Source organism: Rhinopithecus bieti, unplaced genomic scaffold (genome assembly GCF_001698545.2).
Source record: "Rhinopithecus bieti isolate Rb0 unplaced genomic scaffold, ASM169854v2 scaffold_15131, whole genome shotgun sequence".
Taxonomy (NCBI): domain Eukaryota; kingdom Metazoa; phylum Chordata; class Mammalia; order Primates; family Cercopithecidae; genus Rhinopithecus; species Rhinopithecus bieti.
In genome coordinates, this window is record NW_016808003.1 from 168,749 (window position 1) to 186,114 (window position 17,366).

General features: G+C 44.8%; 1 protein-coding gene across 5 annotated transcripts in view; it reads left to right on the forward strand.

Annotated features, from left to right (window-relative positions):
* The window catches only part of MAP7D2 (MAP7 domain containing 2), a 116,514-nt gene that overhangs the window by 96,001 nt on the left and 3,147 nt on the right, over window positions 1-17,366 (forward strand). For all 5 annotated transcript variants that reach the window (XM_017884946.1, XM_017884950.1, XM_017884947.1 and 2 more), the window contains 8 exons: window positions 447-718; window positions 1,326-1,458; window positions 10,394-10,640; window positions 11,388-11,492; window positions 13,109-13,165; window positions 13,605-13,683; window positions 14,202-14,388; window positions 15,691-15,966. In XM_017884946.1, the coding sequence (XP_017740435.1) occupies window positions 447-718; window positions 1,326-1,458; window positions 10,394-10,640; window positions 11,388-11,492; window positions 13,109-13,165; window positions 13,605-13,683; window positions 14,202-14,388; window positions 15,691-15,940 (1,330 nt within the window). In that variant the 3' untranslated portion in view covers window positions 15,941-15,966. The remainder of the gene's footprint in view (window positions 1-446; window positions 719-1,325; window positions 1,459-10,393; window positions 10,641-11,387; window positions 11,493-13,108; window positions 13,166-13,604; window positions 13,684-14,201; window positions 14,389-15,690; window positions 15,967-17,366) is intronic.

Here is a 17,366-nt window from a genome sequence, read left to right on the forward strand (position 1 = left end):
TGAATGCCACTGAACTGTACACTTAAAAATGGTTAAAATGGTAAATTTGATGTTTTATGTTTTGTCACAATTGTTTTAAAAGGAGCCAGTGTGTTCATTGCCATATGCTGAAACCAGATTCAACCCTGATGTTCACCTAAAAGAGGGAGTAGGAAAGTGCCTAATACTCCTTCTTTGCATTGTCATGAAACCTAAGTGAGATTAGGACATGGCACCATCAGTTAGGCTTCTTAAAATAATTCCCTTTCCACCAGGGCCATCTTAGAGAGACCACATATTCCTGTTGGGCTGAGAGCACTTTAGTGACTTTTGAGTGTGTGCTAAGCCCTACTTTTCTTCCTCTGGAAGGATGAAATTGTTCAGCTTTTTGGAACTAGGTGTCTTAGGAACAGAGAGCTCTGTGTTCAGGCCCAGTAACGTCCTTTGGCATATTTTTGGTTTTCCAGGACAGCTGCTAAAGCTTATCCACAGTCTCCAAAGACAACGAAACCTCCCTACCCAGGGTCTCCTGTGAAGTACCGCTTACCTGCCCTTTCTGGCCAAGAGATGCCCAAGAAGAAAGCAGAGAAAGAGAAGAGCAATAAGGAAAGGGAAGGTACCTTGGCTCAGCAGGCTGCTGGCCCGCAAGGAGAGGAAGCCCTAGAGAAGCATGTAGTGGACAAGCATGCCAGTGAGAAGCACACTGCTGCCACAGGAGGGAAAGCCGAAAACAGCGCAGGTAGATGCTGCCACTGTGCCTTGGCTTTCCCAAGACGGTTCTCCTCAGACCCAGTCTACATGCCATTCTCTCATGTTTTGGGGAGGAAGAGGGATTTTTTCCTGGGAACAAATTCATCCCCTCGTGCAGCTTTCTTAGGTTTGCACGTTGCTACTGAGTTCTTTCCTTCAGTCTTCTGAGGGTCCCCTGGAGAAGACCTAGGGGCTGACTCCACTCATGGCTGTGGAAGCTCGCGTGGATGCTGAGTAAGACAGGCTGCATCCAGCCTGCATCTGCACCTCACACAAGAGAAGATCTTCCTTTAGTCTTTCAGGCTTCTACGATGCAGTGAGTTCACCCAGATGGTGGCTGCTGTGGCACTTGCTAGTGACCTTATCTTTCCTCCTCACATTTCCATTGTCTTCCACTGTAAAATGCGTCCAGGGTTACAGCCAGCCCATGACAACTTCTCTTGCTTGGTGGTTGATTGTGCTAGTCTGGACAGCATTTCCCATCACCACACTGGGTTGGATTTTTTTTCACTTCCAACTAGCAGCTGCTGTGTGAGTGGAGTCATTATGTTCGTTTCCCTTGATCTTTTCCTCTTGATGCCTCTCCTCTGGTGCAGCCTTGGGGAAGTCCACAGCAGGCACCACTGATGCAGGAGAGGCTGCGAAGATCTTGGCTGAAAAGAGAAGACAGGCCCGGCTGCAGAAGGAACAGGAGGAGCAAGAACGACTAGAGAAGGAAGAACAAGATAGGTATGCTAGTGCTCAGAGTTTCGGCATGATCTCATGTAAATGTTGTGTTGGAAAGAGCAGCTTGCCTTTCTTTTTACAGCATTGGTATTGATAAAACTTGAAGAGAAGTATGCAGAAGTATGGGAACCTAGAATGTCTGAACTACATGGAAGGTGCTCGGGAGACTGAGTCTTATGTTAGATGTAATTATTAATAACAGTGGAACTTTGTTCTTTTTGGAGGACCTAGAAACTCATAGCTCTTGGATCTAAGTGGCACAGGCATCTTCCCATTCTCCTTTTGGACTCTGGGCCCGTGCAGGCCTCCTAGAGCTATCAGGGAAGTCTGAACTTTGTTTATAAAATGAGATTCTCCCTGGGAAGACAAGAGGTTCAAGATTCTGGTTTTGGTCTTGATTCTGATTTCCAAATTGTTTCCTCCATCAGATTATCCTAACTCACACCCCAAAGTGAGAGACAGAGGGTTGAGCAGTGTCCCCTAGGCATAGGGTTGCGTGGAGGGGCAACCTCATAGTCTTAAGAACAGTGAGGTATGGGGAATCCCATCTGGGAGCAAGACAAAAGACATCATTATTGTGGTCCCTACAACTTGAAGAGCATCAGAATCATCTGGGGAATGCAGTAAAAATACATGGACTCAGCCCTGTTCTGTTTTAGTAGCTTGCCAGGGTTTGAGAACCCTGTGATATTAGTACAAGGGTACTTTGTCACAATACAGACAGCCCTTCCTTTTCTGATCTTTTTATTTAGAGAGGAAAGCATGTTGAAGGACAAGGTCGATTTTATCATTAAATTGATAAAGGAAGCTGTTAGGCTCATCACAGAGTAAAATCCAATACGGTTTAGAGAATTAACATGACAGGAAGCAGGCAATGCTGTAGCACTTCAAGGCCAGCACTGAATTTAGAGTAATAAATAATAGAATGTTATTGATCCTTTAGTGACCTTGGTAAGTCTTTGTGGTCTCTGATTACAGGTTTGCTGATCTGTTTTTTTAAAGGGGCAGTGGGGTAGGTCTGGACAGTCCCTTCTTGAAATTTGGGACTTCTTTGATTGTTTTCCTGTTTCCAACCTTTTGGTCAATACAGACGTGTTTTGTTTGTTTGTTTGTTTTGTCGAGTGGCATGCTTGGGCTGGTCTGGGTGGGCCTTAAGGTGTGTGAAGGGAGGTCGCAAGAGATAAAGGTGAATCACAGGACCTCAGGTGACAGGCCTTGATAATTGCAGGCCGTGGAGATGCCATGTAGGCTCTGAGCTGGTGAGTAACATGATTGTAACCGTGTACTGAAGAAGGTGATGTTCTTTACTTTCCAGCTACCAACCTCTGTCTCTCCCATTTTCTTCACAGCCCAGCTCCTGAAAGACTTGATTGAACTTTCTGTCTTTATTTTCTCAACTCACATTCGGTCTTCAAACCTCACACCTACCACTCCTCCTCATTGCCTAACTGCTAATCAGTTTCTTGGTTGTCTTTGGCCTTGTCAAACTTGTCCTTGCTTCTCTGGCGTCTCCTTCATAGCCTTCTCTGTCTGCCCTTCATCCCCTTAAATGTTGCCTGGGCTCTCAGCCCTTAGTCCTGGACCAGCTTCTCTCCCAACAAGCCCTCCCAAGCAGCACTGCTCCCTCCTGTACTGCCAGTGTCCCTGCCATCCTGCCAGTTTCCTCTGGCATCAAAAGATTTAGGGCCCACATTTTACACAACAGCTTTCTGTTGAGCCTTTGTTGTGCTAAACCAACTCTGTTCTTGTCTCACTTCCCACCTTCATTTTCCCTTTGTCTTGTATTATTGCCTGTTTCTGAAGTTAACTGCAGCTTGCTTTCTAAACCTTCCATACTTTCTGGAACAAGGGAGGCACTAATAACACATGTGTACTGATGACTCCTAAAAACTATGCCTGTGGCCCAAGCTCTGTCTAGGGCTGCATTGTCCACTATCAGAGCCTCTAGGCACATGTGGCCACCAAAATATACATTCAGTAAAATTCATTTCCCCAGCCACACCCACCACATTTCTGTGCTCAAGAGCTGCATCTGAGTAGATGTGGATCCACACCACATTGGGCAGCACAAATCTATAGACTGTTTTCCTACTCAACAGAAGGTTCTGTTGGATAGCACTGGTCTAGAACCTAGAGATTGTATTTCCATTTGCAATAAGTTTTCATTTGAGTGTGTGCCATATACATCTCAAATCCAGCATTTCCAAAGCAGAACTTAGTATTTTTTCCCAAACTTCCTTTCTCTTTCATGAGCTCTGCATTCCCCTCTCCTCAGGCACCCAAGTGAGAAGTCTCAGTGCCACTCTCAGCTCTTTCCTTTCCTTCTTCCTCCCAGTGGTTGTCAGGTCCAGTCTTCATCAGCTGTCACATTGGCACCTCTGTTCTCTCCCTTCCCTTCCAGTCCTTCCTCTCCTTCCTCAGCTCCAGCCCCCATTGCTTCTGATCTGGACTGCATCTGTCATATCCCAACTGAGCTCCCTGCTCTAGGTATCCTAAAGTTTGTCCCCTGTCCACACTGGGTCCACAATGACCTTTCCCAAATAAATGTGATTGTTCTCCTGTTCTTTCACAAGCCAGTGACTCCTCTGCCCACTGGATCCACCCAAACCTGTCAACAGGCCTTCAAGGCCTGCCATGAACTGGCCACTACCTGCCTCTTACCCCTTGCTTTCCTCCAGACACCAGTGTGCAAAGCTCTCTGACATTCACCCATCACACGGCTCCACACCTCCAAAGCTGTGCTTTTACTTTGCCCCCACGTGGACTTGTGCTCCTTCCTGCCAGTCGTGTCTTCGTTTTTCAAAATGCAAGTCAAGTCTTGCTCCCTCCCTGTACCTTTTCTGGCCCTGTGCCTGGGACAGCACTGACCACCCCCAACTTTTCACCCATACTGAGCCCAGCTGTTCAGTTGACTAACATAGTTTCATTTGTTTACAGGCCTCTTTCCTCCAGTTAGCACCTTAAAAGGCTGGGACACAGTCTTTGGATCACTGGTGCCTGGCGCTCGGTATATGTACAAGAAAGGAACAGAAGGAGGAAGAATCCTAAGAAACCATTGTAGTAGTAGGTTAAGAGAACAGAAGAGCTGAAGTAGTATGGTGAAGGTAGAACTGGAAAAGCCAGTCTCTGTGGACTTAACGCCAAAGAAATAGGCAGATTTGAAGTTGATGCTGAGGTTTGATTCTAAGGTCTTAGGAGAATGGTATACTCAATAACAGGTAAAGAAAGGACATAAGGAATTGGTTTGTTTTAAAATAAAAAATTATTCATTTAGGCCGGCGGGTGGCTCAAGCCCTGTAATCCCCAGCACTTTTGGGAGGCCGAGACGGGTAGATGCAACGAGGTTCAGAAGATCGAGACCATCCTGGCTAACACCGGTGAACGCCGTCTCTAACTAAAAATATAAAAAAAATTAGCCGGGCGTGGTGGCGGGTGCTTGTAGTCCCAGCCTACTCCAGGAAGGCTGAGGCAGGAGAATGGCGGAACCCAGGAGGCCCCGAGCTTGCAAGTGAGAATGAGATCTTGGCAACCTGCACCCCCCAGCCCGGGCGACAGAGCGAGAACTGCCGTCTCAAAAAAAAAAAAATTATTCATTTGATTTTAGGTAAGTTTATGGTGTCTACAGTACGTCCAGGTGATTGGAGATGGAATTGAAGCTTGGGGGTGTAGGTAAACATTAGAGCAATACACTTGACCCCAAATGAGTTTTCCTCTCTCTTGCCAGACTATGAAGCTTTGCATAGTGCCACGTGGGAGGTGAGGAGTGAGGAAGGAAAGTACCAGACAACCTGGGGCTAGAACACAGCGGCACCTCTTGGAATAAGATCATCCTCACATCTGTTTTATGTTTACAGTTAATAGTTAAAGCCACAGAAATGTTGCCAGATAAAATAATTTAGAGAAAAATAAAGTTACTTGAGTCAAACTGTGGAAAGCCCTATTATTGTCACAAACTGGTAAGGGAAACACCATCCAAGTCAAGGATGAGGGAACCGGAACAAAGGGTCAACCAGGAGTCCAGACAAGCAGGCCCTAAGCAGAAGAACAAAAGTTGGTCCATTCCCAAACACAACAGGGCCCAGCCCCCGGGCTGTGGATGGCCCAAGATATAAAGTGAGATTCTTAGAGGTGGTGCAAGAAACCTTAGACCCCGGGTCCACCCTGGGGAAGGCACTGACAGGAACTAGTAAGCAGGAGATCATAATGGGATTCCTAGATGTATCACTTTAAGTCATGTTAAGAAGCTAAAATAGCTACTAGGGGTTCACATGAAAGAATATTCCAGCCAGGCGCAGTGGCTTATACCTGTAGTCCCAGCTACTTGAAAGGCTGAGGTGGGAGGATCACTAGAGGCCAGAAGTTCTAGATGAGCCTGGGCAACATAGTGAGACCCCATCTTTTTAAAAAATTGAAGAAAAGAGAATATTCCAGTTAGACTCTCCCCACGAGCAAGGTCATGTAGCCAGGCTAAACTTTCTTGTTGAAGCAAGAGTTAGCCCAGGCCAGGAACCACAGGCAGAGGTCTTCGAGGCTGCTGAGACCTGGCTTTTTGCTGCTGAGCCTACAGGTGGCAGGTGGTTTTGGTGAGAGGTAGGGCAGGCGGGGTGCATGCGATGTGGGGCAGCAGGATGTGGCAGCAGCTGAGGCAAGAAGGGAAAGCCAAGAGAGGTAGGAGAGAGCCAGGGTCATTCAGCCTCATGCAGCACAGGGCTGTAGGGAGAGCCACGTGGGCAGGACTTTTGGTAAGACATAGGGTTATCAAAGACTAAGGCTGTTGGTCTTGGGATTTAGGAGGTGAACAGAGATTTTGGAGGGAAATTGTTGAGAAGTGGGATAGAGACAAAGCAGCCTGAAGAGGTGAGTGGATACAGGCCCAGAATATAAGCTGGCTGTTAAGCAGTCATGAATGGGAGGCAGCTGAGAGAGGACTGAGGAGGGTTGCTTGTGATGCCTGAGACCTGAGCATTTTTCCAGGGCATGGAAAAAGTGCATGCAGAAGGATGAAACTGACAAATGAAGGGAAGAGGGGCCAGTGGGAGGGACACATAGCTGTGGAGGATGTGGAATTCACAGCACAAGTGGTGGCATTTCCATCTAAGCAGAGGAACAAATGGGGACATTTCTAGCAGTAATGTCATAAAGGAGAGTTTAAGTAGCTCAGATCAGGTGACCTCGGTCTTCTCTGTAGAGCAGTTGGTGATAACCATCAACTAAGGAAGATGACAAAGATTGAGAAAAGTGGCAATTGGGACTGTGTCCATAAGAGATCCAGGGGATGAGGATGAAAAGGCCGAATGCAATTGCCAGCAGGCAGATAACCAGCCAGACTTGTTTAGCCTCTCTCTAACCAGTGCTTGGCAGCCCAGGAGTGGTCCTGGAGACCACCCAAGCCTGGAGTTGGGCAACAGAGTGACCTCCATGCCATCTCTGAAATGCTCACAAGGGTACCCAAGGCCTGGGGGACACAGAGAGAGAGGGAAGCAGATACAAGTAGACTGCACAGCGCTAACCAGGGCAGTTCAGGAGAGAAAAAGGCAAAAGGATGGGGTGAGATCAGATCAGAGAAGGTTAATGTTGAAGGTTAGGCTTGTTTTAAAATGAAAACTCTTAAGCATGTAAGAATAGAGACCAGTGAAACCTACACACTCATCCCCCAGATTGAACAACTCAAGTTTAAGCCTATGTCAGTGACGCGAGGAACGTTAACAGGGAGCGACAGAAAAGGGGGTGAGGTGCTGGAGTTTCAGACAAGAGCCAATATATGAAGATCCTTCTCAAATGGCCAGTGACAGGGACAAGGGACGATGCATCCACTGAATGCCAAATGATAACAGTAATGCACAATTTTCTGGTACTTTGTATGTAATGAGGAAAGGGAGATGGACTTGGGTGAATGACAAGAACAAGGATGAAGAGGATGACAGGACTACACACAGGGCCAGGCACAGTGGCTCATGCCTATAATCCCAGTGCTTTGGGAGAATGGGGTGGACGGATCACTTCAGCCCAGGAGTTTGAGACCAGCCTGGGCAACAAAATGAGACCTGTCTCTATTTGAAAAAAAAAAAAATTCAAAAATGATCCAGGTATGGTGGCATTCACTGTGATCCTGGCTACTTAGGAGCTGAGGTGGGAGGATCGCTTGAGCCTGAGAGGTTGGGGCTGCAGTGAGCTGTGATGGCAGCACTGCACTCCAACCTGGGCAACAGAACGAAACCCTGCCTCTACAAAGCAAAAAAAAGGACTACACACAGAGCTGATGAACTTTGGAGGTTTAGTACTGACAGCAAGGGCAGTAAGCTCGAGATAGCCCAGAGCAGAGGGCGGTGGGGAAGATGATGAAATCTAATGTGCTGTCTGGTTCTTTGAGCAGAGAGAGAAGGAGTGCTCATCCCTGGAGAGGATTGTGAGGGACGTGGTTTCACACAGGGGAAGCCAGGGTTTTTTTGGTTTGTTTTGCCAAATTTTACCTACTTTGGGGAAGCGAAGGGTGGTTAAGGGAGAGAACTTGGTATATAAGAGGATGAAGGGGCTGGGCGCGGTGGCTCAAACCTGTAATCCCAGCACTTTGGGAGGCCAAGGCAGGCGGATCAGTTGAGGTCAGGAGTTTGAGACCAGCCTGGCCAACATGGTGAAACCCTGTCTCTGCTAAAAATACAAAAGTGAGCTGGGTATAGCGGTGCATGCCTGTAGTCCCAGCTACTCGGGAGGCTGAGGCACAAGAATCACTTGAACCCGGGAGGTAGAGGTTGTAGTGAGCCAAGATGATGCCACTGTAATCCAGCCTGGGCAACAGAGTGAGACTCCATGTCAAAAAAAAAAAAAAAAGTACAAGATTTCCATGGAGGTACTATGGAAAGGACAAGCAGGGTCTCATGGGCTTGTGGGGATTTATATTTTGGGTGATAATGAGGATTATGGAGGTTCAGGGGCCATAAGGATGTTCTTATATGTGTGCATCTGGGCACTTCTGAAGTCCTGATGGTAAAAAGAAACAGAGGCCAAGCGCGGTGGCTCACGCCTATAATCCCAGCACTTCGGGAGGCCGAGGCGGGCAGATCATCTGAGGTCAGGAGTTTGAGACCAGCCTGACCAACATGGTGAAACCCCGTCTCTACTAAAAATGCAAAATTAGCCAGGCGTGGTGGTGCATGCCTGTAATCCCAGCTACTCAGGAGGCTGAGGCAGGCGAATTGCTTGAACCTGGGAGGCAGAGGTTGCGGTGAGCCGAGATTGCACCATTGCACTCCAGCCTGGGCAACAACAGCAAGATGCCATCAGAAAAAAAAAAAGAAACAGAATGGATTTTCAGGTCCTGGAGATGAAAATGGCAGGTCCTTTATGAAGTAGCTTATACATTAATTAATACACAATATATCCTTTGTGTGTTAACTTCTCTGGGACAATCATAATTGGCTCGTTAATAAAGGGTAAGAAATGAAATGGTATTTCAGTTAACCTTTAGATACATCTTGTTATTAACACATCCATTTTGGATAATCCTGTGTTGGACATACTTAGTATTTCATTGAGGAGTCTAAGAAAATGGGAGCTTCTTTCTGATAGGTTCTATAATGCTCCTCTCCAGAATATCTGTTAATAATTTGAGTTGTTGCACAATGCTTCACAGGCGTTGTGACCTAATTTAGTGTTATCACGTATTGTTACAGCCTCGGGCTAACATATTTCAGTATTTCTTTATCTTTCTTTTAAAATACTTCTTTGAATGAATAAACAAAATATTTCCTTTGGTCCTACATAGGCTATTAGCGTGCATGAGTTCTGAAGCTGACCATTAGGATGGATGGATGCTCTTTTAAGTCTTGACCTTTTATAACAAATAACAGCACCCCCAGTAAGTCATTGGCACATGCTTCCAAATGAAGGTAATTTCTAAAAGACATACAGATTTATAGGTGCACTTTAAAGGACATTGGGGCTTGGAGAGAGAATTCATTTTAAATTGTAAAACCAACTAACATTTGAGAACCTTCTAGGGCAGGCATTTTCATTCTCACGGTAATGCCATAGAACAATAGTATAGCTTTTCCCATTTTTTAAATGGGCATTAAGAACATAGGTGACTTTCCAAGTGTCACACAGTGAGTGGCATAATCAGAGTACAATTTTGGGTCATGCCCATACATCACATTGCCAGTGATTACCCAAGGAAAGTGGCGTACATGTGAGGAGGAGGAACGTTAGGTTAAAACAAGCTCTTGGACTTTACAGAATTTTCCCGTACTGCTTCGAGCTCTTTATCACTACAACATGAACCGTTCATCTGTCTGTGGATAAAATCGTCTAAATGCCACTTAATTTTCATATATCAAAGAAAGCTAAAATAGATTTCTAAAGATTGCCAAAATAAATGGAAATAAATGTTTTATTAAATGTCAGGTTTCTGTTGAGCATTTTCTTCCATTTGCTGCTTCATAAGTCACATACCAATTAGAACCCAATTAGTATGACTTTTTGAGTTCATAGTCACTGCTCTTAAATTGCTGACTGGCACATTTGTGGCCATTGAGACACTTCCCATTTTTCCTAGCTTTCGTTGGTTTTAAATATTTATTCTGCTTAGGTTTTTAAAAGAATTGTCATTCAATAAGAATGATGGCTTGACTTTCTCATCGTCGTCATTTGTTCATTGACTGAGGAGCATCTGTTTTCAATACAGAATGCATCACACATCAACACATCATTCATTGCTTTATTACAGAATTTAAAGTCAAGCCTGGTTAATATTTTTTGGTAAATATATGGACCAGAGTGGATTTCCAGGAAGGATGAATCATATTATTAAATGAATGCTTGTTGAAATTATTAAATGTGCGCGTTACCATGTGGAGCATTATTCTCGGCTGTCAGCACACAGTTCTCTGGCAGTTTGCTTTTCGAGCATGTCATCTTCTAACAACAGTTGTATTCTCAAAAGGCTGGAGAGAGAGGAATTGAAAAGAAAGGCAGAGGAGGAAAGGCATCGCCTAGAAGAGGAAGCCCGAAAGCAGGAAGAAGAAAGGAAGCAGCAGGAAGAGGAAAAGAAGAAACAGGAAGAGGAAGAGAAAAGAAAGGCAGGCGAGGAAGCCAAGCGGAAGACTGAGGAAGAGCTGTTGTTGAAAGAAAAGCAAGAACAAGAAAAGCAAGAACAAGAAAAGCAAGAGAAAGCCATGATTGAAAAGCAGGTACTGTATGAGTCCTCAGATGGACTTTACTTGTTTTTTAAGGGCCTTAATAGTAGGTACAATTAGTTAAATTTCAATGACTCATAATATTTACTTGAAGTTTTTTCGTAAACTGGGCTGGTTATTAAATATAAGTTGGGGCAGTTGCAGTGAAGTTGGTAATGTTTGCCATCTGTCAGTTTGGGTTTCCCAAAGGCAAACCCTGGGATAAGAATTTGGGTGCCAGCAGTTTTTTTTGCAAGCGAATCCCAGGAAGCCGGTAGAGGAATAGGAGAAAAGCCAGTGTAAGTGCATTGATGCATGTGTTACTGTGGGTGACTAGAACACAGTCCCATTGGGAACCTCTGAGAGACTGTGGATCACACTTTAGAATTGTCCAGCTGAGGGATGAGGAAACTGAACTACTTATCTACCACATCCTGCCCCTCACTGTAGAAGGGGAATTAACTCTCTGATCTGGCCACATGCACACTTCATGGTCCAAGCCTGCCCGCAGACACAGAAAAGCCTTGGCCATGTATGAGAACTGTCTGCAGGTGATTTGCATGGTGAGCCAGGGGTATATGAATGAGGTCCAGCCATGTGTGCTCTGTCATCTGGTGGTTTGTGTATATCCACGTTGAATATTGGAGCAGCATCCACTTTAGGGCAGATGATGAGATGAAGGAACATGTGCAAAGCCAAGGAATTACCACACTGTTTTCTTAGCTTATTAAAGCTTTGCCTTGATTTACCTGTTTCTGTTAGAAAGAAGCAGCAGAAGCAAAGGCCCGGGAGGTAGCTGAACAGATGCGTCTCGAGAGAGAACAGATCATGCTGCAGATTGAGCAGGAGAGACTGGAGAGAAAGAAGGTAAGGGCTGAGGGATCAGGAAGACTTAGGGTAAGTGAATAGGAAGTAAATCCAGTTCTCTTCTGCAGTGATTGGATATAATGATCCTAGGATTGTCAGTTAGGTCAAGTTCATTGATACCACTGTCCAAATCTTCTATGTCTTTATTAGTTTTTTGCCATATTGTTCTATCAGTTATTGAGAAAGATTGTTAAAAACTCCATCTGCGGCCAGGCATGGTGGCTCACACCTGTAATCCCAGCACTTAGGGAGGCAGAGGCAGGAGGATCACTTGAGCCCAGAAGTTCCAGTCTAGCACGAGTAATACAGTGAAACCCTGTCTCTACTAAAAATACAGAAAATAGCTGAGTATGGTGGCATGTGTCTGTAGTCCCAGCTACGTAGGAGGCTGAGGTGGGAACATGACCTGAACTCAGGAAGTCAAGCCTGCAGTGAGCCGAGATCATGCCACTGCACTCCAGCCTGGGGAACAGGAGTGAGACCCTGTCTCAAATAATAGAAAAAAAACCAGTTCCATCTGTGATTATGGATTTGCCCATTTTTTCCTTTCAGTTCTGTCAGGTTTTGTTTTATATATATTTATCGTGATATGCCTTTGGCTCTAGTGATATTTCTTGTCTTAAAGTCTCCTTTGACAGCACTCCCCACCCCGCTTTTTTTTTTTTTTTTTTTTGAGACAGAGTCTCACTCTGTCACCCATGCTGGAGTGCAGTGGTGCGATCTTGGCTCACCACAACCTCCCCCTCCCAGGTTCAAGTGATTCTCCTGCCTCAGCCTCCCAACTAACTGGGATTACAGGTGCACACCACTTACACCTGGCTAATTTTTGTATTTTTAGTAGAGGTGGGATTTCACCATGTTGGCCAGGCTGGTCTCGAACTCCTGGACTCAAGGGATCCTCCTCCCTTAACCTCATGAAGTGCTGGGAATATAGATGTGAGCCACTGTGCTTGGCCTGACAGCCCTTTTATGATTAGTGTCTGTATGTCAAATCTTTTTCACCCTTCTACTTAAAACTTCTTCTGTGTGTTTTTATAAGTAAAGAGCATATAGCCAGGAATTGTTATTTTAATTCTGTTTGACAGTCTTTCTCTTTGTCTTTTAATTGTAGTGTTTAGTCCATTTACACTCACTATACTTATGGGTAAAGTTGGGTTTAAGGAGACTGATTATAAAGGCATATTCTCATGGTATCCTAGGCCCAACCTGGGCTTTGTATTGCTATAGGCCTGGGACCCAGGAGACCAACCTGTGGTCTTCTCCCCTGTGATGCACCTCAGCCTCACTTTCTGTAGGGTGGTCCTCTTTAATGGCAGGTGGTAATTTGTTGATTTATAGGGAGCCTAAGGAGAAGAAGGAGAAATATGGGATATAAATTGAATATTGATTCTAGATACGTACTAGTTAACTTCTCATGCATTTGACCTCGTCCATGGGGCCAGAGGTGTACATCTCCAAAACCAGTGGAAAACCTTTCTATACTTGTTATCCTCTTCTGACATTTGTCTTTTACAAGTTTTCTGAGAAATGTGATGTTGCATGTAAACCAAGCTACTTTTATGTTTTTGGGTTTATAGTCCTCTTACTTGATTTTGTTTTTTGTTTTTTGTTTTTAGAGAATAGATGAAATCATGAAGAGAACAAGGAAAAGTGATGTGTCTCCACAAGTGAAGGTAGGAATTCAAATGACCATTTTAATAGTTTATGTACTAAGTAGAAAAGAACAGCAGAATACACTCAGTGAAATCGTAGGTCTTGGAGAGGATTAGCCAGAAAAAAAATGCAGTTTTCCTGCTTTGTTCCTGGCTAGGTTAAGGAGGGTTAGGTACCTGAAAAGAAAGAGGGGCTTCAGAGATGGGATGGGTTAAAGATTTCCTTAGAGTAATGAGGGGTGGGATGAAGAGAGAGGCATAGTAGTCCATGAATTAAAAAGAGAATGCTGACATAAAAATACATAAGAATAAGGGAAACACAGCTGAAGATTTAAAGAATTACCACAGAACAGGCAGATGGTCCAGGCTCAAAATATCATCGGATGCTTTTAAAAAACACTTTTTTTTCCTGTGTGATGTCAGCCTTCCCTCACTTCATTCACCTTCCATTTGTTTTCAGAAAGAAGACCCCAAAGTGGGGGTCCAGCCTGCTGTGTGTATGGAAAATAAGACAAAACCAGTTGTCCCCAACAAAATGGGTGAGTGTGACATCTGGTTCTTGGGTTCTTCCTTTTAGTAGCAGAAGCTCATAAGACTTCTTGCAGGGTAAGCAGACCCAAGGATCCCAAGAGGGTGACTGCTGGCAGGGGCCTGTGCAGTTTCCCTTCCCTAGGAATGTGTCTGCAGCACAGGGACTGTCAGCTCCACTTGGGAATCCACTGGGTTCCTTGGTTACTCCCATAATCCCAGCATAGGAAGCACTCTGGCTGCTGGCTCACAGTGCTTTCCAGGGAGCTTAACTGCTGGTCAGGTTTTATTACTATTAGGACCTGACTCTGCTCTTCTCCAGAGGTTCTGCACAGACACTGATAATGTTATTTGTCTTCTCTTCCCCTGTGTGAAGGTGATTATATGGGGTTGTTTGTGGCTCCTTCCACAAAAGATGCTGCAGTATCAGTGAAGCAGAGCATTAAATTAATTGCCTTGATCTATATTTCCCTGTTACTTAATTTAGACATTTTATGATTAATACAAGGGACTTTGTGTTCTCGATCAGAAATCAATGGATTGAACACCTGCCAGGAAGTTAATGGTCTGGGTCACGCTGCCCCAGAAACTTATCCCCAAGACATTTTATCTAATGGGCTTAAGCCAGCTGGGGGACTCGTTCATCTGGATGCCCTTGATGGGAAATCAAATAGTCTGGATGATTCAACTGAAGAAGTTCAGTCTATGGATGTGAGGTATATTCATTTCTTTTGCATTTAAGCCTCATCACTTCTCCAAATACTACCCTTTCTTTTAGTTGGTTTCTTCATCTTTTATACAACCAAATCACCTAAAGCAGGTTTGATTGACGTTATGGGAAAGCTCTCAGTGGTACAACATTCTAGTGTCTTGCGTCAGGTTCCCTAGAAGCAGAGCCTGAAACAGAGTTTCTAGGGCATGTGATTTGTTAGAGGAAAGCTCTTGGGAGTTTTTCAGGAGAAAGGGGAAGGAGGGAAGTCGCTAAGCAAGGATGCCTTCTCAGCTGACCCCATGGGGCTCTGGAGGATGAATTTCCACCAGAGACAGTTCCCCTGCGCTTCTGCAGTTCTGGTTTTCTAGATTCTTCTCTAAGATCTCACAAGGAAGAAAAAGAAGAACCTGGCAGCAGCCTTACTCTGGCTGTTAAGAGATTCCTGATGATAGGCCCTCAGCCCACCACTCTTCAGAGCCTGGACTTGCTCCTTTACTAGGCCTTACAGCTGGCACAATTATGAAACGCCTCCTTCCATCTCTAGGGAGAGGAAGAGAGAGAGAGAAAGAAAGTCAGGCTTGGCTGGGCTGGAGCTGGATAAGTCAGGGTGGATTGGAAGCCTCACTTTAGAGAGGAAGCAGAGGGTGAGATTGGCTTTGCCAGTGATGATGTGGGCTGTAGTGGGATCCTTTCATGATGGGTCCCCCAACCTTAACTGAGTACTTCAGGCAGTTTCACATGAACTCTTCTCAGCACGATCAGATTCACACTCACAGGAGCCCTGGCAGAGAGAAATGATTGTTCCCATTTTACTGGCGAAGAAACTGAGGCTGCAGGAAGGAAAAGCAATTCTCCCAAGGTGGCACTACTAGAAAGGTAGCACTGGGAGCAGTGTTAATTAGGGCTCTTCCTCAACTTGCTTTCAACTTTTGGCTTTGACTTTCTGTCTGAATGTCCCATTTAGAAAGTTCTGGAAGTTCCTTGCTTCTTTGTAGTAGAATGCTGGTGCCTGTGGGTTTTTGTCCTTTCACCCTTTGGGCATTGTGAGCTTGGCCATCACAGCCCTGCTCAGTCTGCTTCCGTGTTCTCATACAAGGGGCCCTGTGTCCACCATCTGTCCTTCTCAAATTTGAACCCACTTGTATTTTTTACAATGTGTTACACAAAAACTCCGACTCTAAGTCCTTCTTCTTTAGAAGTGTAGTATAACAAAATATTGCAAATAGAATTAATATGTTGTGCTGTGTTGTCTGTCTCTCTCTCTCTCTCTTTCTGCCTCTCTCTCTCTCTCATTCATCTCTTCTAGTCCTGTTTCAAAAGAAGAGCTTATCTCTATCCCAGAATTTTCACCAGTGAGTGAAATGATTCCTGGGGTGTCTCTGGACCAAAATGGAACTGGTAATGCCCGAGCACTTCAAGATCTCTTAGATTTCACTGGTCCCCCGACATTCCCCAAGAGATCCAGTGAAAATCTCAGCCTGGACGACTGTAACAAAAACCTTATCGAAGGATTTAACAGTCCTGGCCAAGAAACTCCTCTCAACACCTTCTGTTGACAAATACAGCATCTCTTTAATAAAAGGTACAGTCTTTTGATCATATTCTAACTTCATAACCCTTTAACTGGGGTTTGTGAAGATAGGATGTACATCACTCAGCCTCTTGGATGGTCAAATTTTATTTGAAAAATGCAAACATGAATATATCATGGTATACTACAGCACACACAAGAATTGAGACAGATTTCAAGTAATTCATCTGCGAGCCTTCAGCGCCGAGCCGCCTTGTCCTAACCCTGCTGTTTAGGGTGTGTAGATGGGAAGGTTGAGAACATTGGCTAAAGGTTTGAATACCAATCCAGCCTGTGTAGCTTTTTTAGGGGCAAGGAAGGAATACTCTTATTAGTGTTGCAAGGTGATATGAGTAAGATGAATTTCCCCACCTCTAGTTTTGCTCAGTGACATCCCACATTCTATCTAGAATCATGCATATACATTGTGAGTGTTGGGCCACATGATCTACTGTTCTCTTGACCCATTCTGAATTCTTCCAAAGCAGACATCTATTCTTGGATCATACCTGAGGGAGAGAGAGCTGCAGTTTTGTGTCTTGAAGGTTTTCCCCACCTTTGGCCTTTTTTTTTTTTTTGCCAAAGTGCTTCCAGAAGTTATTCTCATTTGAGTAAGAATATCTGTGAGTTATATACACTCTGTAGTAAGGTATACTTAGTTATATATACCTCACATTTGATTTACTTGAGTTTGGAGCTTGTTTTTGAATAAGGAAAACATAATTAGAGTCTGTCACCAAATCCTTTAATAATTTAATAATTCCAATTGCTCCTCCTACTTTAGATTCTGTTTTTGTTTCAAGAGAAGGGATCTCGGCCGGGCGCGGTGGCTCAAGCCTGTAATCCCAGCACTTTGGGAGGCCGAGACGGGCGGATCACAAGGTCAGGAGATCGAGACCATCCTGGCGAAGACGGTGAAACCCCGTCTCTACTAAAAAATATAAAAAACTAGCCGGGCGAGGTGGCAGGCGCCTGTAGTCCCAGCTACTGGGGAGGCTGAGGCAGGAGGATGGCGTAAACCCGGGAGTCGGAGCTTGCAGTGAGCTGAGATCCGGCCACTGCACTCCAGCCTGGGCGACAGAGCGAGACTCCGTCTCAAAAAAAAAAAAAAAAGAAGTAGAGTGTCTGTTGAGCAGTCTAGGGATGGATGGATGGATGGATGGACAGATGGACAGGCGGACGGATGGATGGATGGATGGACGGATGGATGGACAGACGGAGACATAAAGATAGAAAGATAGATAGATAGATAATAAACAGGTAGGACTTTTGGGACATGGTCAAGTCATGAGGGCTTCATCCTTGTGAATGGGAGTCATGCTCCTATTTTATTTATTTTATTTTGTATTTATTTATTTTGAGACAGTCTTGCTCTGTTGCCCAGGTTGGACTGCAGTGGCTTGGTCTTGGCT